Genomic DNA, 25,254 nt, shown 5'->3' with positions numbered 1-25,254 from the left:
AATATTAACAGAGAACAGTATCAACAGTGTTAAAAAACAAAAGTATCAACAGAGAACCGCATCAACAGTGTAAACAACAGTGTTTAACAGTGTTTACATTAGTTACAATAGTAACAGACCAGTGTTAACGGAGAACAGCAACAACAGTATTAACAGTATTTACTAATCAACAGTCATACAGTGCAGTATTAATATTGGTTGATAATGGTTTTGTTGAACCTTTAATCTCTAACTATATCTTCTTCCTGTATGTCGGCTCAGCTCAAAGTTATGTCTCTGCTCACATTTTAATAAGTTCCTCATTCACTCACCTCACCCAGGCGTGGAGAGAAAGATTAAGTAAAGTTTTTACTCTTCAGGAAGTTCATATTGAGTCCTTCACCGATTTATCACGTAAGTCAACTCTATGCCTGGTTGCTAGAACAAAGGAACATAATTACTTTAGTATTACACGTCTAATGTCTATTACATGTATTGATGTATATTATTTTTAGTTTTATTGAAGCAATACCTGTTTTAGTTAATGTTAGCGTGTTATCTTTTGTTTTCCTGTTTAAACTTCTCAAGGGTTGAACAGGTCGAATTAAATGTTATCTTTTAAGGTATAACATCACATGAGCAAGGTTATTATCATTGTTTTTCATTGAATATTGGTATTATATGATTGAAAATTAGTTTAATTAGTCATGGTAAGAGTGGTAGATTCACTGGTACTTTGAAATATACATTTCTATAGCAGTTTACAATGTAAGTTAATACGATTTTTGTATTTCTCCTGATGAAGTTCTGGAGGAGAACATGACTGGATCCTGGAGACTATTTCTGCTCTGTATTCTCCTACAAGGTAAACATCTCAACCCTCTCAGTTGATACCTGTAGTAGGTACTATCTTAATACCTTTAGCACTGAAGTTCTCCCTGTAGTACACTCTCTAATACCTTTGATACTCTTTTACCCTCTGTAGTACTAATAATACCTGGAGAACTTGTACTTTCTTTCGTCATCTGTTAATACCTATATTACTCTCATAATACCAGTAGTACTCTCTGTAGTCCTCTGTTAATACCGATAGTACTCTCTTAATACCTGTAGTACCCTCAGTAGTACTCTGTTAATACCTGCAGTACCCTCTGTAGTACTCTCTTAATACTTGTAGTGCCTTCTGTAGTACTCTTTTAATACCTTTTGTACTCTGTTAATACCTGAAGTACCCTCTGTAGTCCTCTGTTAATTCCTTGAGTATTCACTGTAATCCTGTTAATACTTATAGTATTCACTGTAATCCTCTGTTAATACTTATAGTATTCTCTGTAATCCTCAATTAATACCGGTAGTTCTCTCTGTGTTCGTCTGTCAATACCGGTTGTACTCTGCTAATATTTTTTAATTACTCAGTGATTACTTAAACTTGAGATTTAAAACCTCAAATTTTGAAATGCACCATCCAAATCAAGCATAATAAATAATAATAATAATAATAATAATAATTATAATAATAATAATAACTGATAACTTAGCTACTAATATTACTAATTAATATTAATAGCAGGATATATTACCTTGTTTTGGTTGGAAATTCAATGTTTCATTCAAATATTTTGTCAGTTTGTGCATCGATTGAGCCTTCGGATTTGTCAACCTCTTGTTTTAAAGGTGCTGGATGCAACGCTGCAGAATTTAAGGCCATAATACCAGCAAGAGTGATGACACTCAGTGGATCCTGTGTTACCGTTCCTTGTTCCTTCACCTTGAAGGACGGGTTTGAAGACATGCTACATCCTGGATGTATAGCAATATGGTTAAAAGATGAAGAACCTATCAGTACTACAACATTCAGGGGAGATTTAACATTGTACAACTGTACTACAACATTCAACGTACTTGAAGACAATGGTCAATATAATTTAAGAATTGACTGTCGAAATCCATTAAAATATAATTTTCACAATAACCCAGTGACCATCCAGATCAAGGGTAAGTGCAATGTGTGTCCGGCTGAAACAAACATGTCTCACAAGTCCTATTTGTCTTACTGTTGTTCAGATGATGCTGAATGCTGGTAATGCTTGGGTCTCCATAGTAACCGCTCTAAATTGATTTGGTACCCAGGGGACCCTAAGGCACCTCGTTTGACCACCCCCAAGGAGTGGGTGGTGGAGGGGACTCCTGTGGAGCTGAGGTGCTCTGCTCCATCCTACTGTGACACCCACCCGCCCACTGTGACGTGGACCCCCGCCCTGGGGCTCAGCACCCAGCTCCAGCAGGACGATACCGTGACCTCCACTCTGACCTTCAACGCCTCCCACCTCCACCATGGGAACAATGTCTCCTGCACTGCGGCCTACTTCATACCATCTGGAAACAAAACGGTGACGTCTACAAGATACCAACTCAGTATCTCATGTGAGTAATTGTTCTACCTTTTCAATGAAGAGTACATTTTATTATTTATTAAATTTTTTATATTGATCTTCTCGGTAAATATACCTCAAAGTTTCTTTGATCTAAGAAGACAAAGCAGTGGGTTGATAAACAACGACTTTTAATGGTTCTCTTGTTTTTCATTTCATTTACTATATTGTATTGTATTCAGAACAGTTTTGTTAAATTCACAACATCTGACCAACATGACACCGGAGCTGAGCGCTCTGATTGGTGGGTTCTCTCTCAGATGCCCCCAGGAACACCTCTGCTTTCGGCAGCCCTTGTCTTCCAGCCAGAGAGGGAGGCTGCCTGAACCTGACCTGCACCAGTCATGCTAACCCTGCTGTCAGAGAGGTCACCTGGTACCGAATACATGGAGAACACATCCTGAAGATCGGGACTGGATCTTCTCTGTCCATCCAGCTTTTGAACTCCAATAACGTTTTCTTCTGTGAGGTCAGGAATGACATTGGCACTGAAAAGTCTAATATCTTCAAGATCAACATTCAAGGTAATGTTGACTCAAAACCAGCGAGCAGATGAAACGGTTATCTCTTTCATCACAACACAGTTTCTGTTCTGCTTTTTTGTTTACTCTGACTGCTTATTGTAAGACCGACATTTAAAGTTAGATTGATAAAAAATCAGGAACAACCCTGAATTAAGTAATGTAGTTATAGCAATATTTTTTGTTCAACAGGAAGTAAGATGACTTACTTGAAACTCTCTCTTCTTGTTGTCTTTCCCCTTCCCTGTATTCACAGTTCTTTCACTGAACTTTAATATTCCAGACTTGGTGCTATGCATTGGCAAATCTGCTGTGATTTCCGTGGGATTAGTCTGCGTGGTCGTGTGTATTATAAAGTAAGTCCACTTGAAATCGTACACATTCACTGTGTCATTTAGCAGCAGATGCCTACAAGCAGACTGAGGACATGGGGAACTGAACCCCAGGGGCGCAGTTGAGCGTTGACAGTGTAGAGTGTAATGACGGTTTACTCCTCAAGTACAAGTTACGTACACTTATTATGCACTTCGGTTAGTCACACATCAATTGTTTGGGACAAATCGTATTATTTACAATAACCCGTGGATTGTTATCTATGTAGCAGTGAATCAGAAATAGACAGAGACTCTAATTGTGCTGCATTTAGCTCAGTTCACCCCATGCATTATACACTGTCTAGTCTGTTCCACTGGTGCTCATTATTTTTCTGGTTGTATTCCGTTCAACGGGAGTGGGACAGCGCTCTCTCTATGATAGCTCTCCCAGAACAGTTCAACTGGTTTCCAAACCCCCGGACCAGTAGACCATCCTACCCCCTCTGATATACAGTTTGCTCTACTGTGTATTCTTTTGATTTCCGAACTCAGAAAGTGGGTTTCGGAAACGCGGTCCTTTAACGCTGCCACTGTGAAGCGAGCCCCACCAGACGAGGAGGAGTCCCAGGTAACGTGGATACAAGCTCCACAGTGACCTTTGGGATATCTGTGGAGCTCTGTTGTGTTTGAAGACCCATTCTGTATCTCAGGTCGTCTTCGGAAGTGAGGAGGACATCTACGTTAACAGCGGTATGCAGACGAACCCGGTCAGGCCCAGAGAGGAGCCTGGTGGACCGAGAGAGGAGGCTGTTCTGAGAGCCGGTTCCCCAGTCTCAACGCACCGTGATGCAGCCTCCTCCCGCCTGATAGGCCCTGCAGGCTCCCACCCAGGACGACCGGTCTCTAGGGAGCTGACTGAAGATACTCAGTAAACAGCTTTTGATAACCGAGTATTTCCTCCTAGTAGATATTTTCATAGTTGGTATATCGCTTAATAGTTTCAATGTAGATCAAAAGAACTGCTTGTTTTACTCTCTGTTTTCCTTTCCTTATTTTTCTGTCTTTCTTATTGGTTACCGAATATGAATGAATATAAAGGTGATATCCTATGGTGTTTAGCCTACTTGTAATTATACGGCCCTGGTAAACCCAGAGAACAACGTTTTACCCTGGTAGGCCTTAGTAGCAACTACTGAACCTGGTAAGCACTAGTTCCCTGGTCGCCCCTGGTAACCACAAGTGTCTATGGTGACCACTAGCATCGCTACTAAGTTGGCAACCATCAGTGTCTTTGGGGGCACGCCCTATACACTGAATATGCATTTGTGTGGACCAGCTAAGACAATACACAACAATTAACTAATTCACCAATTCAAGATTCCTTCTGAAGGGTTTATGTTGCCCTCGGGTAGTGATTTACATTCACAGCCCAGGGAGAGAATTCTTGTAGTTGTCCGAAGTGAATTTGAATGCAATATATACTGTTTCATACATTGTGTGCAACATGACAGGAAATTTATTGAAATTAATATATGTATTAATTGTAATTCTATCCTTTTGGCAAAATAAACATAGGTCAGTTTCTACTAGGTTTTATAGCAATGTCTAAGGTAATTAAAATGTGTAACAATCTCTTTTAAACAATTGCAGTCGTCAGTCTTTTTTTAAGACACAGTTCTCAGCTCAAGGCAAGGAGCGGCCCCAAAGAAAGTCATGCCTAGGGCCCCCTACTGCCTAGAGCCAATACTGACCAGTGTACCTGGTAACATCTAGTGTCCTACGTAACATCTAGATTCCTAGGTAACAACTAGCATATATTGGGGCCCCTGGTACCAACCAGTCTCCCTGGTCAGTATTAACCAAGAGCAGCATTTACAGTATCAAGAGAGAACAATATAAACGGTGTTAACAGATGACCGTATCAACGGTAAACATGTTCAGAAGGGAACAGTATAAACCGGCGGAGTCTGATTGGACTCTGGGGCTTGGTGAGGCTGCACACCTGTTGCACATTGAGTAATCAGTGTGCACAGGTTAAACCAGCCGTCTCCACTTGCACTCGGGGATATCTCCTGATGCCAGTGGAGCACCCTTGCCATGTTCATTATCACACTTGTGCAATAATCCATATTTTTAACACCACCACCCTACATCCTTTTTCTTGAGGAGCCCAAAATAAATAACCTAGGTGGGGTGGGGCAGCGTCCTAGGTGGGGTGTAATATGGACATTTGCTACAGGCAGTATAACCAGGGAAGCATCAACATAATTAACAAAGAATGGTAGGACCAGAGCAGTGTCAACAGTATTAACGGAACAGTATTAACAGAGATTAGTATCAACAGTATTAACAGAACAATATTAACAGTATTAACCGTTGTAACGACCCTGTGGCTTGAGGAGACTGGGGCCGGATCCCCTGCTCATTGTGTTGGTGGTCGTGGGAGGAGCCAGTGGCTCATTACGGAGAGGTGGAAGCACCTGTGTCATGTGTTCTCAGGAGCTGCCAATTTGAATGACGCAGTCTTCAAGCACTCTAAACCAGTGCACTCGCTTTCCGTTTTGTAGGCTGCTCAACTTCCATTTTTCTTCCATTACCCTGCTTTGTCGACCCTACACCACTACATAACATATATCCATCATTCACTTACTGCGTTACTGATGCTACTGATCTACACATGTCATTACTTCAATTTAGTGGTCGTCCTTAATTCAATTATGTTAAGTTTTCTCTTTCAATCATCACCCTCTCCAATAGTTTGTTACGACCTAGAGCCGGGTCTAAACACAGTATTAACAGAGAACACTATCAACAGTATTAACAGTATTAACAAAGAACATTATCAACAGCATCAACAGTGAAGAGTATTAACATAACAGTTCAACAATATTAACAGAGAACAGTATCAACAGTGTTAATAAAGAAACGCATCAGCAGAGAACCGCATAAACAGTGTTAACATTATTAACAAAATTGATAGTCAGTATCAACAGTATTACCAGTGAACAGTATGAACGGCTTTAACATTGTTTACATTACTAACATTATTAACAGAGACCAGTATCAATAGCATTAATAGTGAACAGTATTAGTTGCATTAACAGTGTTAACATTATTAACACTAGTAGCAGATCAGTGTTAACAGAGAACAGCAACAACAGTATTAACAGTATTAAGAGTATTTACTAATCAACAGTCATACAGTGCAGTATTAATATTGGTTGATAATGGTTTTGTTGAACCTTTAATCTCTAACTATTTATTCTTCCTGTATGTTGGCTCAGCTCTAAGTTATGACTCTGCTCATGTACATTTTAAGAAGTTCCTCATTCAATCACCTCACCCAGGCATAGAGAGAAAGATGAAGTAAAGTTTTTACTCTTCAGGAACTTCATATCAAGTCCTTCACCTCTATCACGTAAGTCAACTCTATGTCTGGTTGATAGAACAGAGGAACATAATAACTGTTTACATGTATTGATATTTATTATTTTTAGTTTTATTCAAGGAATACCTGTTTTAGTTAATGTAAGGTTGTTATCTTTTGTTTTCCTGTTTATATCTCTGTCTAAACTTCTCAAGAGTTGAACATGTCCAAATGTTATCTTTAAAGGTAATACATCACATATGCATGGTTATTATCATTGCTCTTCTTTGAATATATGATGGAAAATTAGTTTAATTAGTCATGGTAAAAGTGGTACTGGTATTTTGAAGTAGACATTTCTGTAGCATTTAACAATGTCTTACTATTATTAGTGTAGTACTGAATACCTTAAGGGGAGTACGATATTAAGTGTAGTACAGAAGTCAATGAGAAACATCTCAACCCTCTCTGTTGATACCTGTAGTAGGTACGATCTTAATACCTGTAGCAATGAAGTTATCTCTGTAATACACTCTCTAATACCTTTGATACTCTGTTTTAACCCTCTGTAGCACTCTAATAATACTTGCTCTGTTAATACCTATATTACTCTCATAATACCTGTAGTACTCTCTGCAGTCCTCTGTTAATACCTATAGTACTCTCTTACTACCTTTAGTACCCTCTGCAGTACTCTCTTAGTACTTGTAGTGCCCTTTGTTGTACTCTTTTAATACCTACTGTACTCTCTTAATACATGTAGTACCCTCTGTAGTCCTCTGTTAATACCTGGAGTATTCACTGTAATCCTCTGTTAATACCGGTAGTTCTCTCTGTGTTCGTCTGTCAATACCGGTAGTACTCTGCTAATATTTTTTAATGACTCAGTGATTACTTAAACTTGACATTTAAAACTTCGAATTTTGAAATGCACCATCCAAATCAAACATAATAAATTATAATAATAATTATAATAATAATAATAATGATAATTATAATAATAACTGATAACTTAGCAACTAATATTACTAATTAATATTAATAGTAGGATATATTATTGTAACAGGTCCACAAATGCACAAAGGCGAGCAGGCAGGGGTGCTGTCCCTCAGCGGGAGGTCTCTTTTATTGTTTTTAAAACGAGAACACAAAAACTCGTAACCGTAACGAAAAAGGGGTTCGTTCCCACAATGTCTCTCTCTCTCTGGACTCGTGTGGGTTTCCCTCGTGCGGGATCTCGGGGGTCCGTGCTCCGGGTTTTCCTTCTCCTACTACAACAGAAAGCAGGCACATAAGTACACCCTCCCTGATTGACCTGAGTGCAGACACCTGCTCACCACCAGGTCCAATCCCCCCGGCCAATCCCGTGCGCTCCCAACCTGTCCATACTCCCCCTGCAGGCCAGACGTCGCACGTCCTCCAACAATTATCTTGTTTTGGTTGGAAATTCAATGTTGCATTCAAATATTTGGTCAGTTTGTGCATCGATTGAGGCTTTGAATTTGTCAACCTCTTGTTTTAAAGGTGCTGGATGCAACGCTGCAGAATTTAAGGCTGAAGCACCAGCAAGAGTGATGACACTCAGTGGATCCTGTGCTACCGTTCCTTGTTCCTTCACCTTAGAGGACAGGTTTAAAGACAGGCTAGATTCTGGATGTAAAAAAACATGGGAAAAAGGAGACAAATCTATCGATACTATAACATTCAGGGGAGATTTAAGAGCGTACACCTGTACTACAACATTCAATAACGTACTTGAAGACAATGGTCCATATAATTTCAGAATTGACTGTGGAGATCCATTAAAATATAGTTTTAAAGAAAACCCAGTGACCATCCAGATCAAGGGTAAGTGCAATGTGTGTCCGTCTAAAACAAAAATGTCTCACAAGTCCAATTGGTCTTACTGTGGTTCAGATTATGCTGAATGCTGGTAATGTTTGGGTCTCCATAGTAACCGCTCTAAATTGATTTGATACCAGGGGACCCTGAGGCACCTCGTTTGACAACCCCCAAGGAGCAGGTGGTGGAGGGGACTCCTGTGGAGCTGGGTTGCTCTGCCCCATCCTACTGTGACACCCACCCGCCCACTGTGACGTGGACCCCCGCCCTGGGGCTCAGCACCCAGCTCCAGCAGAACGATACCATGACCTCCACTCTGACCTTCAACGCCTCCCACCTCCACCATGGGAACAATGTCTCCTGCACTGCGGCCTACTTCATACCATCTGGCAACAAAACTGTGACGTCTACAAGATACCAACTCAGTATCTCATGTGAGTCATTGTTCTACCTTTTCAATGAAGAGTACATTTTATTATTTATTTTCTTTTTTAAATTGATCTTCTCTGTAAATATTCCTCGATATTTCCTTGATCTATGAAGAAAAAGCAGTGGGTTGATAAACAACAACTTTTAATTATTCTCCTGTTTTTAATTTAATTTACTCTATTTTATTGAATTCAGAACAGTTTTGTTAAATTCACAACGTCTGACCAACACGACACCGGAGCTGAGCGCTCTGATTGGTGGGTTCTCTCTCAGATGCCCCCAGGAACACCTCTGCTTTCGGCAGCCCTTGTCTTCCAGCCAGAGAGGGAGGCTGCCTGAACCTGACCTGCACCAGTCATGCTAACCCTGCTGTCAGCGAGGTCACCTGGTACCGAATACACAGAGAACACATCCTTAAGATCGGGACTGAATCTTCTCTGTCCATCCAGCTGTTCAACACCAATAACTTGTTATTCTGTGTAGTCAGGAATGACATTGGCATTGAAACATCTAATAACATCAAGATCGACATTCAAAGTAAGTTGATTCAAAACAGGAAACAACCCTGAGCTTGTACCTAAAGGTTCCTTGATCTAAGACAGAGGACAAAGCAGCGTGTTGATCAATAATTCAAAGTAAGATTGACTCAAAACCATTGAGCAAATGTAAGGTTTTTTTATTCAAACCTGAATACATTTTTTATCTATTCATTTCAGTTTTTGTTCTGCTTTTCTGTTCACTCTGACATCTTATTGTAAGGTCGACATTCAAAGATTAGAGATTAGATAGATTGATTAACCAGGAACCACCCTGAGTTTGGTGATGTAGTGATAACAATGTTTTTTGTTTTTTGTTTTTTTGTTAAACAGGAAGTAAGATGACTTCTCCAAATTCTTCTTGTTGTCTTCCCACTTCCCTGTATTCAAAGCTCCTCCAAGAATCCTGCCCGCTTCAAACTGCAGCATAATTGCAGCCTGGGTGCAATGTTCCTGCGACAGCGTGGGCAGACCATCACCGTCTCTGGAGTGGTGGTTGGATGGGAAACTGGTGTTGGGTTCTGAAGACATGTCTTTTAGCCAGGTCAACCTGGAGAACGCCACGTTGAGGAGCTCCCTCACAATGAGGGCCCCTGCTGGTCTGACAGCCTTGACCTGCCACAGCTCCAACGCTGCCGGGAACACCAGCCAGACGCTTCCTGTCCTCCACCTGGATACACAGCCGAACCTGACAGGTCTGACCTCAGGTAGCTAAAGGGACCCTATTGCAACACCAGCTGTGAGGCAGATCAGTCATTACAAGGTCTTTCAAAATATAGTCACTTCTGGACAATCCCATCACAAATAGGAGTGATGTAGAGTACAGATGATGTATGATAATAATTATAATAATAATATTTATTTATATAGCACTTTTCAAAGTTACAAAGTGCTTTGCAAGGTCATACAAACAAGGAAAATTACTAAAAGTAGAATTGGTGAAGTAATAATGACAAGCTAGATTATTTAGGAGATATTTGAAAGAAGACACATAGCTTAAGTTTGGAGACGCTGTATTGAGAGGGACAGAAATACGAGTTACAGTAGTCTAAGCAGGAAGAGGTGAGAGCGTTGATAAGAGTGTCTAGATTCTAACTGTCTATCTATTTTATAGATAATACGACGTTGCAGACACACAATTCAAAGACTGAAATTATCTTGTGGTTAAAGTTGTTAGCAAAGATGACATCAATACTTCTGCAATGGGGTATGATGCAACAGGATGCCATGAGGAGAAGTGCTCACTCACCTGCCCCTATGGAAATAGCTTCCCATTTTCTGAGTTTAGCGGAAGAAAGTTTTTAACTATATATATATATATACGTTTTTAACAATATTCTGTGTTGTATTTTGACCAGTTGTGTTGCGTTTTATTGTAGTCAAACAAGAAATTGGTCTGGCAGTAATCTGCATATATATATATATATAAAAAAAAGAAGTGACTTGTGCATCATAGATCATGGTACATGAAAATTAGGTAATAAACAAAATAAAGGATGGGTAGATCAACTCACCGGTCACCTCCCTGATGTACTGCACCAATTGGTAGGTTGGTAAGAAATTTCTTTTTGTGACTTTTTTAATGGCTTGTGACGTCTAATAATCACAAGGGATTTTTAAAATGCATTGTTGACAAATCCAATCTCAAAATCCTGATGCCGCCTTTTCACACACAGAAAAACTGCCCTGGATAGCTGCTATTGCAGTGCTAGCTGCGGGTCTGCTGTTTGCAGCAGTGTGTGCTGTAAGGTACGTGGACTGCTAGCCAGTGATTGTATGAATGTCCATTTCTTCACTGATTTCTTTACTGATTATTCAATTATTGTCAATTTTGAATTAGCATTCAGTTACACTGAGTTCATAATCTGAATTGAAACCACTTTCCCTGTCTGGTAGTGGGATCAATAAAGCTAACCACATGTCAATAAAAAATAGTCCGATTATTTTTCTCCTTCCTCTTCTTCTTCTTCCCTACTGTCAACATTCCAGAGCTTGGAAAATGGCCAACCAAACAAGACTCGGCAAGGATGCTCTACTCAACAAATCTCCACCCAATCAAGGGAACACCCAGGTAACCCTCCCCCTATTTTTACCCAGGTTACCCTATCTGAAAACATCTGTAGCCGGCTGACCCTAACACTATCTTTACCAATTTAACCCTAACCTTATCTGTAAACAGCAGAGATGTGGACTCGAGTTACATGACTTGGACTCGAGTCAGACTCGAGTCATGATTTTGACTTCAGACTCGACTTGACAAAATTACGCATGACTTGCGGCTCGACTTGACTGCTATTGACTTGTGACTTGACTCAGACTTTGACTCTTTGACTTGTAATGATGTCTTGAATCAAAAACATTTATTGTTTTAGATATCTAACATAGATAGCCTGGAGGGCTAGACACCCAAGGCGCATTCACTTCCGTGAAGATGAAAAAAAAACAGCGAGCGAAGACAAATCTACACTTGTATCTTCAATAATATCCAAACGAAATTTCAATATCATTTATACTTTATTCAGAATAACAGTTTTAGTTTCATATTGGCAGCGCTTTAAGTTGGTCCCATTGAAGCCGTCTGGCCAGCCTCTGATTCTTAAGACATCGTAACTAAATCATTTTTCCGTTTACCTTCGTTCAATTGGCTTCGTTTCAGTTGGTCTCATTGATTTACGTTGACGCTGGTGTTGAGGACGTTCAGCAGTGTTGCCAGATTGGGCGGTTTTTACCATAGATATATATAGAACACTAGATGTCTTGTCCGCGCTCCTGGCCAATTAAGTCGAACGTCCGCACTGGCGGCCATCTTGCCAAAGTCAGCTGCTCACCCATAACATTGTGTTGGTAGTGGTACATGTACTTTTTAAATAACCATAACTTGCTAAATTTTCAACCCATTTTCAAACGGTTTGGTTTGTTATAAACGTCAGAGATGTAGTTATGAAACTGCATACTTATGAATAATTATGTTAGGTTCTATAAAAATAGAATAATGTTCTAAAATAGGTACAAGATTATAACCACGTTAAGTTATGGTTATTTAAAAAGTATATATACCACTACCAACACAATGTTATGGGTGAGCAGCTGATTGTTGCAAGATGGCCGCCAGTGCGGACGTTCTAGACGCCGACGTAAGACATCTAGTGTTCTATATCTATGGTTTTTACCTCCCTATTGGGCTACATTTTGAGCACGTTTAGGCAGTGTTGCCAGATTGGGCGGTTTTTCCCACCCTATTCGGCTACTTTTAACAACATTCGATTTTGGCTAATGCGCATATCATTTGAAGACAGAAACAATGAACATATTATAACTGTATTGATAAGAAATGGGCTCTCAAGTCCCACGCATTCGGCGTGAGATACACGCAATTCGACCCATGCCCACGACGCTCACACGCCATGTGAGCGTCGTATTTCTCACGCAGAGAAATTACCAAGATAGCGCCCACCAATTTGCGCCGCTATTTAACAGTGGAACAGGTAGGAATCAAACAGGTTTCCCGTACGTAGGGTAAACAGACGTCCTCTTTTGCCCGGACATGCCCTCTTTTTGAGACACTTTAAAAAAAATGTGTCCGGGCGGAAATTCAAAATCGTCCGGGATTTTATTAAAGCCTCATACATGTTCACATTGAATTTTTTTCTCTGCGCCGTTCACCAACTAGTTGGGCTACGCCCTCCCCTACTCAGTTCTGTTCGCTTTGCATTGGTGGAAGTGAGTAGGGGGAGTGGTTAAGTAGAGCCTTCAGATTGGACGGTTTGACCTACTTAGTTACCGTCATGTTTTGTATTTATTTTTTTACCATTGATGTTTTATAGGGACAAATATTAACACATTTCTCCTACAGGGGATTGATAAAGTTCTATCTATTGAACAGAAAGAAACACTTGGTCATACTTTACACACTTTACCACAGCATTGCCCTACTGAATGCCACAGATATATTTAAAGAATTGGACTGAATGCCACATAAATATATAATTGTGGAAATTGCATTGAATGAAAGATACAATTTCGCACGTTGAGCACACAGTTGTGTGACTCGTTTATTTCGTTAGAGAAAACAGGAATCCAAAACGTGCTGCAAGTGAACATATCCCGCATCGGGCTCCGGCTCATGAGATGCTCGTAATCCTTAAAGGGACAGCGATCCCTGAAACACCGAGACAGTAAACGACATGCCTAACACAGTGTAAAGAACAACACGTAACAAAATACTGTAGGTGAATTATGTTACACTCACTACATAATTTTGTTTTTTGCACGTTTGCAACATTTAAAAGTTCAGGGAAAAGTATATGCCTCTACTGGTGTTGCTTAAGCCAATAGCCTTTTGAGGCAGTGTTGTTCCTGAATATTAGTGTTAAGCAGTGTTGGTAATAACGCCGTTTAAAAGAACGGCGTTACCCCGTTATTTTTTCAGTAACGGGGTAATCTAACTAATTACTATTTCCGTCGTTACAACGCCGTTACCGTTTCTGTACGAAAAATGCAGTGCGTTACTATGAATTGATTGAATGAACTGCGTAATCCGAACGCACCCTGGCTCCAAACACAAACCGCTAGTGAGGAGACCGGGTGGGTTAACAACGAGATAATTATGATTGGCTAAGGCAGAGTCATGTTTCATGGTAGCCAATCGGAAAAAAGTGTTTTTACACACAAGCCAGGACACGCGCGCCACACACGCAACCAAGCAAATTGAAATTCAGGCCCCATCCACACTAACTCGGGTAAATGTTCGGAATGTTTTGCATCCACGTTCCACATTGAAATTATTTTGATAAACAGTTGTTGTCATGGTTACGTAACTCCGCCACGCCTCTCTGTTTAGATTACAGGCGCGCGGTCAGCTGATGTTTACAGTTGATCAGCTGTTTAATCATTTTTGACCCGGTCTTGTCCAGAACTGAAGTCTTTCTGTTTTTTTACCATCACTTAAGAACATCAAGTACAGCGCTCGACTCCGGCGTTGGAGCAACGAATATGTTTGAGCCAATATGTTGAGTTGTTTCTGGAGATAAATTAGTACATTGTACAGAAATCATCATTTGCATTTTTTTGATGAGCGTCTCGGTCTCGAGCGCAAGCTTGTGGCAGTGTCATGGCAGTGTCATAGCAACCGAACGTCATCGTTTCTGAAAGCCTCCGTCTACCCTGTCCACACTACAACGCGAACCCAGTGTTTTCAAATTCATCCACCTCAGCGATCGTTTTCGAAAAGCATAGTTTTTAGTGTTTGGGAATTCTCGGGCTAAACGGATAAATATTAATACGTTTGTAGATTTACCCGGGTTAGTGTGGACGGGGCCTCAGTTGGAAGCATACCAGGGCCTTGAATGGGCAGTTCAACCATTTCACACATTAAGGCCAAGTGAAAACTGCTCAAAAAAATCCAAATTCTTTGACATATAGCAACTTTTTTTTTTTTTACACTAACGCAAATAGTTACTTTCCCTGGTAATTAGTTACTTTTATTATAAAGTAATTCAGTTACTAACTCAGTTACTTTTTGGAACAAGTAGTGAGTAACTATAACTAATTTCTTTTTTAAAGTAACGTTCCCAACACTGGTGTTAAGGGCCAATAATGCTTACTATCATACATTAGTCACCATGTCTGTGGACACATTTGTATGCAGTCACATGTTAATATACCCCCCCCCCCCCCCCCCCCCCCCCCCTCAGTTCAAAACTTGAGAGCCCTGTGACACTGTGCATTAGAGTGATATGTTGAAATTATGATTAATAGTCTAATAATGACATTATTAAGAAAAATACATGATGACTTGTTCAAGACTTGAAAAAGTTTGCGACTTGAACTTGGACTCAACTTGGCTTTGGTGTGACTTTGACTTGGACTCGACTTGCCTTTCCCTGTCTTGACTTGGGACTCGACTCGGACTTGACTGCTAAGATTTGGGACTTACTTGGGACTTGCCAAACAGTGACTTTGTCCCATCTCTGGTAAACAGGTTACCCTAACCCTATCTTTCCCAAGGTAACCCTAACCTTATCTGTAAACAGGTTGCCCTAACCCTATGTTTACCAAGGTCACCCTAATCTTATCTGTAAACAGGTTACCCTAACCCTATGATTACCAAGGTAACCCTAACCTTATCTGTAAATGGGTTACCCTAACCCGACCCTATGCTTATTCAGGTAACCCTAACCCTATCTCTGTCCCAAGGCCACCCTAAACTTAACCGGTTTTACCCAGAAAACCAGTGTTCGAGTTACGTGGGAGCCATTAGGAGTTGAGCTCCTATAAGTCTGAGCTCCAATGAAATAAATAATATGTCAAAATGTGTGTGTGTGCGTGTGTGTGTGTGTGTGTGAGAGAGAGAGAAAATTGAGAGATCCCTGAGTTTCTGGTGACATCCCAATCAGTAAATCCATATATATATATATATCTCACTCAGGTGTTCTTCAAAAGTGAGGAGGACGTCTATGCTAACATTGATAAACGGATGAACACGGTTGGACCGAGAGAGAAGCCTGTTGGAGCACGAGAAAAGGATGCTGGACTGGAAGAAGGGGCTGTTGGACTGGGAGAAGGGGCTGTTGGACTGGGAGAAGGGGCTTTTGGACCAAGGGAGGAGGCTGTAACAGCAACAGGTTCCTTAGCCTTGACCCAACGGGATTCAGAGGAAGCAGCAGACCCAGCCCCAGACAGGCAGGTGGCGGACTGCGATGTGGTGTACACAACAGTGAACTGGAAGAAGTCCTAGAAAAAAGCTCCTGGGGCAGAGACCCCCTGGGGCCCAGGGCCCCTGAGGCCCCTACACTTCCTCTCGGGTGGATGAGGGATGAGCTAAGGGCTAGAGGGATGACTTAAGGGCTGCAGGGATGAGTTAAGGGCTGCAGGGAGGAATAAAGGGCTACAGGGATGACTTAAGGCTAGAGGGATTAGCAAACGGCTATAAGGATTAGCTAAGGGCTAAAAGGATGAGTAAGGGGCTAGACCAGGGGCCGTATTCACGAAGAATCTTAGCAGAATCTTTCGTCTCCCCACAACGAGACTAAATGTTTTGGAGACAATGGAGGACTGCGAATTGATAAAGAGATATAGGCGTGAGGGTATCAAACTTGTTTTGAATTAGTGAATAACACCTTGATATTTAGCAACAGGGAAAGTGCAACTTTGCAGTGCCGACGATTTAGGAATATCGCTGTTAAGGGAAATGTATAAATATATCCTCAGTTGTTATATGTATATATATATATATATATATATATATATATATATATATATATATACATACAGCGCCTTGCAAAAGTATTCACCCCCCTTGGCTTTTTACCTATTTTGTTACATGACAGCCTTTAGTTCAATATTTTTTTAATATGAATTTTATGTGATGGATCAGAAGACAATAGTCTAAGTTGGTGAAGTGAAATGAGAAAAATATATACATAAAACTATTTTTTAGAAATAAAAAACTGAAATTTGGCATGTGCATATGTATTCACGCCCTTTGTTATGAAGCCCATAAAAAGCTCTGGTGCAACCAATTACCTTCAGAAGTCACATAATTAGTAAAATGATGTCTACCTGTGTGCAATCTAAGTGTCACATCTGTCAGTACATGTACACACATTTTTTGAAAGGCCCCAGAGGCTGCAACACCTAAACAAGAGGCACCACTAACCAAACACTGCCATGAAGACCAAGGAACTCTCCAAACAAGTCAGGGACAATGTTGTTGAGAAGTACAAGTCAGGGTTAGGTTATAAAAAAATATCCAAATCTTTGATGATCCCCAGGAGCACCATCAAATCTATCATAACCAAATGGAAAGAACATGGCACAACAGCAAACCTGCCAAGAGACGGCCGCCCACCAAAACTCACGGACAGGGCAAGGAAGGCATTAATAAGAGAGGCAGCACAGAGACCTAAGGTAACCCTGGAGGAGCTGCAGAGTTCCACAGCAGAGACTGGAGTATCTGTACATAGGACGACAATAAGCCGTACGCTCCATAGAGTTGGGCTTTATGGCAGAGTGGCCAGAAGAAAGCCATTACTTTCAGCAAAAAACAAAATGGCACGTTTTGAGTTTGCGAAAAGGCATGTGGGAGACTCCCAAAATGTATGGAGGAAGGTGCTCTGGTCTGATGAGACTAAAATTGAACTTTTTGGCCATCAAAGAAAAAGCTATGTCTGGCGTAAACCCAACACATCGCATCACCCAAAGAACACCATCCCCACAGTGAAACATGGTGGTGGCAGCATCATGCTGTGGGGATGTTTTTCAGCAGCCGGGACTGGGAAACTGGTCAGAGTTGAGGGAAAGATGGATGGTGCTAAATACAGGGATGTTCTTGAGCAAAATCTGTACCACTCTGTGCATGATTTGAGGCTAGGACGGAGGTTCACCTTCCAGCAGGACAATGACCGCAAACACACTGCAAAAGCAACACTTGAGTGGTTTAAGGGGAAACATGTAAATGTGTTGGAATGGCCTAGTCAAAGCCCAGACCTCAATCTAATAAAAAATCTGTGGTCAGACTTAAAGATTGCTGTTCACAAGCGCAAACCATCCAACTTGAAGGAGCTGGAGCAGTTTTGAAAGGAGGAATGGGCAAAAATCCCAGTGGTAAGATGTGGCAAGCTCATAGAGACTTATCCAAAGCGACTTGGAGCTGTGATCGCCGCAAAAGGTGGCTCTACAAAGTATTGACTTTAGGGGGGTGAATAGTTATGCACATTGACTTTTTCTGTTATTTTGTCCTATTTGTTGTTTGCTTCACAATAAAAAAAACAAAAACATACAACAAAAAAAAATACAGATAAATACACATACAAATAAAAAAAACAAAAACATGCCTACAACAAAGTTGTAGGCATGTTCTGTAAATTAAATTATGCAAATCCTCAAACAATCCATGTTAATTCCAGGTTGTGAGGCAACAAAACACGAAAAATGCCAAGGGGGGTGAATACTTTTGCAAGGCACTGTATATATATTGTGATTATTCTTTACCCAAGTCCACAAGTCACATCAAGCACATGTTCAGGATATTTAATGCAGTTCTAAGAGAGCTTGACTGAGCTTAACATGTATAAATGGTATTGAGAAAATAAACCATGCAAAAGAGCTAAAGAGTTCATTGTCTCCGTCCCAACTATCTCTCTGAGTGCAGCGTATGAGGAAGCTGCCATCCTTAACGTCACCAATCGCAACCATCAGTGATGGTTAAAACACAAGGGGGCTGTAAAGCTCAGATCGAGCGGTGACACTTTGTCGCTGGCGTGGTGGAGTATAAGTAGAAGGAATAGTATTCACTTCAGCCTTACGGCATATTCACCGTTCAGAAGAGCACACAGAATACACGATTGCCTGCCGCTCATTAATTCAACAACATCGCTCTAGCTTGACTTAACGCACTCAACTGCTAGAGCGTAGTGACATCATCACGTTACCATATAACATGTAACACATTGTCAACAGGATAATACGATAAGCCTACTACCACAGTACATAGTTATGTTGCAATTATATATTAACACTTGCAAAGTTGGCAATGTTACAAATGTACCTTTAATGATATATTGTATTAAGTTTATAATCAGCTAAGTAGCAATTGGTCCTGGGACCAGTCGGGCTTTCGCTTGTGTTTTATGTCTTGTTCTTCGCTTTCATTCAACATGATAGGAGGACTTGAACGGCGGTATGGGCTGATATTTAAAGTGTTTAAGTACTGGAAATATGCTCATTGGAAAATAGTTTGCAGGGTGCTTTTATATACCTCCTTAATATAATGCAATTCAGGTATTTTTATTGTTTGCTTTCTCTCGTTCTTTAACGTGCATACGTCATTATCGTGGTCTGCACAAACGTGTCATCATGCATGTATTCTGCTAACTGCACTTTCCATAACTATTTGATAGGACTTCATTGTAGCCTATGTTGCGGGATGTTGCGAATGAGTTCCACCAAGACCGCCTGCACTCAACAACCAGTCACCGTACTGACCGCTTCTAAACTCGTGCCCCAGAATCGACGTAAGGAGGCGTCACTTTTAGTTCACTCTTAGGGATTTATCCCTAGTATGAGTAGGTCTCAGCGGCTTTTGTGAATCACTTTTAAGAGAAAACTCCTCCGTAAAAACTTTGAGAGCAAGTTAGGAGCACTCCTAGCGGTAAGATAAAAAGCTTTGTGAATATTGCCCCATATATATCGAGTAAACCAGAGGTTAAAATTCCCACAGGTTGTGAGTAGGTTTTCATTCAATTTTTTTTAATATGATTATGATTATTATTATTCTATAGATTGGTTTAACTTTTAAAATATGATTATTATTGACAAGCAAGTCATTAGTCATAATGTTTATTTAAGATATTTTGATTACTTTAGCAGTGGCGGCTCGTCCATAGAGGGCGCTGGGGCGCCGACCTGCCTGTCTGTTTTTATTTTTAATATAATAATAATCGTTCTAGTTTTGAAAAATAATCTGTGCTAATTACATGCTAATAATTATTTTACTTAAGAAACAGTTTTGCGCTCTCCAGAATGATATTTGCATTCAGTTTCACGTTCAACGCTTATCATTTTGGTGTAGTAGCCAATAGGCTGTCTTCCCAGGGCTCCAGTTCGCTCAGCCCTTCCTCACTGGAATTTAAACCAATGGTTAATGGTTAAGCCCTGGTTGCTATGCAAAAAAGAACATATTTGGCCAATCAGCGTTGTCTAATTTTATGATTTGGGGCTCTGAAAATGTCGCCCTTATGGTGTGTTTCTGAATTCTCGGACGCCAGCCTTCCAAGTTGCACTTTTGACGTCATTTCCGTTCTCGGAGACTTTATAGCGTTCCCGTGCGACTTTGTGATTGTGTCATAAAATTGGCTTGTCGTTGTTTATTGTGAGCTACATTAGCCTCTTTAGCAAACCAGCTCGAAAACAAACAAAACAACTTTACATTGTATTGCACGCACAGCAAGAACGTGCAATGCATACATTGGTGACCGGAATAAAGTAGCAATGTAATCAAGTGTGTAAGAGCACTTAAAATCAACATTAAAATGACCAACGTGGTACAAATATAAAGAAAATAAATCTCTTCACGGGCACAGCCATTTTATTGAGAGCATCATCACTGCTCTCGGTCTACTCTCAGAATTCCGAGAGATTAAGGCAAAAAGGGGGTGTGCCTCCGTGAAGTGCCGCAAGAAAGCTGGGAGATTTTCCGACTTCTGACTCGGAAGGCTGGCTTCGGAGGATTCAGGACCACATCATTAGTATGGGTTCTCTATGGGTTCCAGGAGGGCTTGCCCCAACACGCTTGCGTCATACGTAACTAAGCAAAGAGAGGGAGGGGGCATGTTCAATCAAGTCACGTTCTACTTTCCAGATCGCGACTGTACGGTGCAATTCCGTTGTGTCTTTGAAAGAAGTTCCTTTTAGTCGACGATCAAATTCAGACAAATTGGCATTAAAAAAATCTGGACCTCCAAGACCAAACAAGATTAAACAGGTTTCTGCAAAGAGGAGGATGTCATGCACCCGAGGATAACCCTAACCCTAACAAATTGGTACAAGTGAAAAAGCTGTCTAGTAGCCCTAGAAGCTAACGCAGTGTTCTGCTCCCCCTGCCTCCTCTTCCACCCTGACGGCCACACGGCAGACAGCACTGCGCGGGTATTGTAGTGATATGTGAATGTATGGGCCATTGTAGTGCCATACCTGTGATGTCATATTCACGTGTCAGGAAATAAACCGGCAGTTCTTTGCAAAGAAATATATAGGAGGTGACTGGACGAGAGATGGAAGAGGGAAGTGAACAAGGGGGAAGTGAGTTAGGAGAGATGGACGTAGGTGGTGGAGGGAGTTTTGAATATAGCGAGTGGGATGTAGTGGGGAAAAATACATGTAAGAAGAGCAGGAATGATAAATCGGATGATAGTGACAATGATAGTGGCAGGAGAATAAACGTTGTGGAAGGAAGGAGAGAAGTTTAAGGTGGTTGTTAAACTTGGTCAAGAGGGAGCTTCGTTCGCCGCATGGAACCCAATAAGGTTGACTAAGTCCATCTGTAAAGAACTTGGGGAGGTAAGGAGTGCTAAAATATTGAGAAATGGTACAATGTTAATTGTTTGTACGGATGGTGAACAACAGACACGAGCAGTCCAGATGAGTTAAGTTGATGGCAATAAAGTGCAATGTTCTCTGATGAGTAACAGAAGGTTGGTCCGTGGAGTTGTGACAGGGATTCCGGTAAAAGTATCGACTGATGAATTGAAAGAAAATGTAAAAAATGTAAAAATAAGTGAGGTCAAACGTCTAAGAACCTGGCAGAACTGGACCTTCCTTCTGGAACAGTCCTAATACAGTATGTGGACGACCTCCTCTTAGCAGCTGAGACAAAAGAAGCTTGTCTACAGGCTACCGAGGCCCTATCGCAGACAATTGCTTCAAGCTCAAAAAAGCCAAACTACAACTGGTGAAAGAAGAGATTACTTTCTTGGGGAAAGTAATAGGAGGGAATAGAAGAGAGATCAGCGAAGGACACAAAAGAGTGATCAGAAATTACCCAAAGCCAATCATGGTCCAACAAATGCTAGCATTCCTGGGACTGACAGGATATAGCCGGACCTACATCCCTGACTACACCGGTGAGACAACCATATTGCAACAGCTAATCACCAAATCAGGACACAGGAATCGGAAAGCCCCCTTGGAATGGACCCCTGAGGCGGAAGAGGCATTCACCAGGCTAAAGCAAAGCATGTTTAGTGCCGCAGCCCTGGCCTCCCCAGACTACAAAGAAGCCTTTCACCTGGATGTGTCGGTAAGAGACTGTGTGGTCAACGGAATCTTGTGGCAGAAACACCAAGGAGAACGAAAAGTCCTGGCCTACCACAGCTCCTCTCTGGAACCACCAGAAAAAGGACTCCCTGAGTGTGAAAAAGCTATATGCGCTATCGCCAAAAGCCTGGACAAGACGGTCTACATAGTAATGACACACCCAGTGGTGGTCCATGCTGTCCATGGGGTGAAAGCATACCTGGATAGTTCAGACTGCACAATCACCACAGCCACCAGGAACGCGAAACTCCAGAGAATATTGGGGAATCCCATGGTCACCTTCACCACCCAGGGGGTCAACATGACAGACACCATGCCCGGCCCCAACGATGGAGAACCCCACGTATGCGCAGAGGAAATAAAGAAGGCAGTGAAGATCCGACCGGGACTGAGGGCAGAACCCCTTGATCTGGTGGACGTGACCTTGTACACCGATGGATGCTGCTACAGAGCCTTCAATGGAGAAAATCTGGCCTCTTGGGCTGTAGTGGAACAAACCAAGCAAGGAGTATGCAGCACTATGGCTAGTGGCATATTAGAACAGCCCGCTTCAGCACAAAGAGCACTGTATGCTATGTGTGAAGGGCTAAGGACCCTATCCCAGTAGAACATCTGAGGGAAGGAGGATACACCCCGGTGGTATATCTGATGATGGTCAACGAGGAAACAACCCTGGACCCAGATGAAGAGATGGTCAAAGAGATGCAACGAGGAGCAGGACATTATGAGAAATCGCAATGGCGAGGAAAAGTGGCCAGGGAGAGCCCGGATGGAATATATTACTCCTCCACTGGAAAGCCGGTTGTCTCCTCCAAGGCCCTGCTGTGCCTCCTAAGAAAAGAACATGGATTGGCACACGAAGGAAAGGCCAAGACCCCAGGAAAGTATCGAAAGATACTGGTGGCATCCAGAGCTCAAAGCTGTGTGCGACCAGTACGTCCAGGACTGTCAGACGTGCCAAGCCTGTAACCAAAGACGGAGGTTCAAGATAACCCAAGGACATTTCTCCGTGCCCCAGCTCCCATTTCAAGAAATCAACATAGATTACACAGATATGGGACAAGAGAACATGGCAGACGGAAAACGGTTTATGCTAGTAGCCGTCGACAGGTTCTCTAGATGGGAAGAAGCCATCCCAGCTAAAAGGGAAGATGGGGCCACAGTGATCAAATGGTTAATACAGGAATTGATTCTCCGATGGGGATATCCCAAGCTAATCTGCTCAGACAATGGTAGCCACTTCGCCAACGCCCACCTTCAGGAGGTGGAAACATACCTAGGACTAAAACACCTGTTCGGCTCAGTATATCACCCCCAATCACAAGGCCTGCTAGAGCGAGCAAACCAGACGAATAAGAATCAGGTGACCAAGATACTTAGAAGCGACCGACAGAAGAAACCTAGGGACAGCGCAGAGGAGGTGGAAACCAGAACCTGAGGTCACATTCAGGTGAACCAGTTGACAGGGAAAGTTAGAGAAAGGACAGTAGGAAAAAAGATGACATGGGTGACAGCTCTTCCATTAGCATTAATGGCCATACGATCCTCCCCCTCAAGCACCACCCTTCTCAGCCCCCATGAACTAGTCACAGGATGTCCCATGCAGGGACCATACAGCCCACCTTCAAAAGGACCCCCATCAGACAGGTTTGATGAAGTAATGCAAGAGTACCTACAGGCGCTTACCCAAGCTTCTTTAAGGTTGTTCTCCCAGATCACTGACCAAGGGACCAAGGGGACCAAGTCAGAGGCAGAGGACCCTTCTCCACCAGTGGTGACACCTGGTGAGTGGATCTGGGTGAAAAAGCACCACTGAAAGAACCTAGAGGATCGGTGGGAGGGGCCATACAAGGTAATCTTGGCGACACCCTTTTCTGTTTCTGTAGAGGACCGACGTGGAGCTCAGTGGCACCACCTGAGCCGGTGCCGCAAAGAAGATACCCCCGGTAGATCGTGGACAGAGACTTTGGCTGACCTAGCTGCACTCTAAGCCAAGGACAAACACGCCCCACCCCAAGACGATGGGCCGGAGTATGCACCTAGGGAGGTACCTGGTAGGACTCCTACTGGTGGTCCTGCTCCAGGAGGCAACGGGAGATAGCCCCGTCGTAGGCAAGGGCACCCTCAGGTTCCCACCGCACAAGACTACAATACCAGGATGTATCTTGCTGAAGTATTGCCATGGGGTAGCAAGTGTCTTTGAGCTGGATTTTTCTGTGATACTACCCTGTGGACCATGGACAGACACGGTCTCCTTGGCAGAAAAGTACATGTGTGTAGGAACCGGACAAGGTGAAGACTTCCAAGGAAGGTATGCCTGCCGGGCGTGGTCACAGGCGTCATGTTTTACCCACCCTGGGTACAAGGAGGGATATTACCCTCTGACGTCCAGCTACCAGGCACTCCAAAAGGGAATCTCCCTGACCAGAAGGACGTATGGGTATAAGGAAAGCTGGACCAGTGGTGGTCTAGCAGTCAAGGGAGAGACGATGTTCATAAGGGTAAAGGCAGAGTTAATCGTGCCCGAGAATAGGTCACGAAAGACAGACAGAGGCCTGGTCTTTCTAGTGCTAAGGGTGTATTTGGAGGGAGATGACCCAAGGATAGTGATCCTTCTATCGGGATATGCATGCGGGCCCACTAAATTGGTACCTAAAGGGATGCATGGGTTCTTGGAAGCGCCACCTCTCTCACCCACCCCGGTATCGTACCCAGACGAGGTGTCCTACGAGGAACCCTGGGAGGTAGAGACGGGTGGGCTTAGTAAGAATATGTGGGTAAAATGGATGAACTACACGGCTCGGGCTCAGGGCAAAACCAACTGCATTATCTGCACCGCAGGGCGACCAACCTTGACCACAGCCCCCGCTAGGATCACCCTTCATAATTCACCACAAGGCATTGCATGTCTATTGGAGCGGTTCGTAGACGGCCACATCCCAGGGTGCTCGATTACAGTAAAATCCCGATTACATATCATGTATCCCCAGACCCCAATTAGGGCCATACCCCCCAGATTCG

General features: G+C 42.3%; 1 protein-coding gene across 1 annotated transcript; it reads left to right on the top strand.

Moving 5' to 3' along the window:
• Positions 1-302: 302 nt before the first annotated feature.
• On the top strand, positions 303-18,156 carry LOC307077618 (sialic acid-binding Ig-like lectin 5). Its single transcript, XM_079739047.1, has 9 exons — positions 303-393; positions 785-844; positions 1,654-1,974; positions 2,110-2,403; positions 2,672-2,935; positions 9,813-10,115; positions 11,097-11,169; positions 11,410-11,491; positions 15,848-18,156. Exons 2-9 carry the CDS (start codon positions 799-801, stop codon positions 16,154-16,156), a joined length of 1,692 nt encoding a protein of 563 aa, XP_079595173.1. The 5' UTR covers positions 303-393; positions 785-798; the 3' UTR covers positions 16,157-18,156.
• Positions 18,157-25,254: the final 7,098 nt, after the last annotated feature.

The sequence above is a fragment of the Pollachius pollachius genome (genome assembly GCF_949987615.1).
Source record: "Pollachius pollachius genome assembly, chromosome: 1".
NCBI lineage: Eukaryota > Metazoa > Chordata > Actinopteri > Gadiformes > Gadidae > Pollachius > Pollachius pollachius.
Note: the sequence above shows the minus strand (reverse complement) of the source record. Positions and strands in the feature narration are given on the sequence as shown.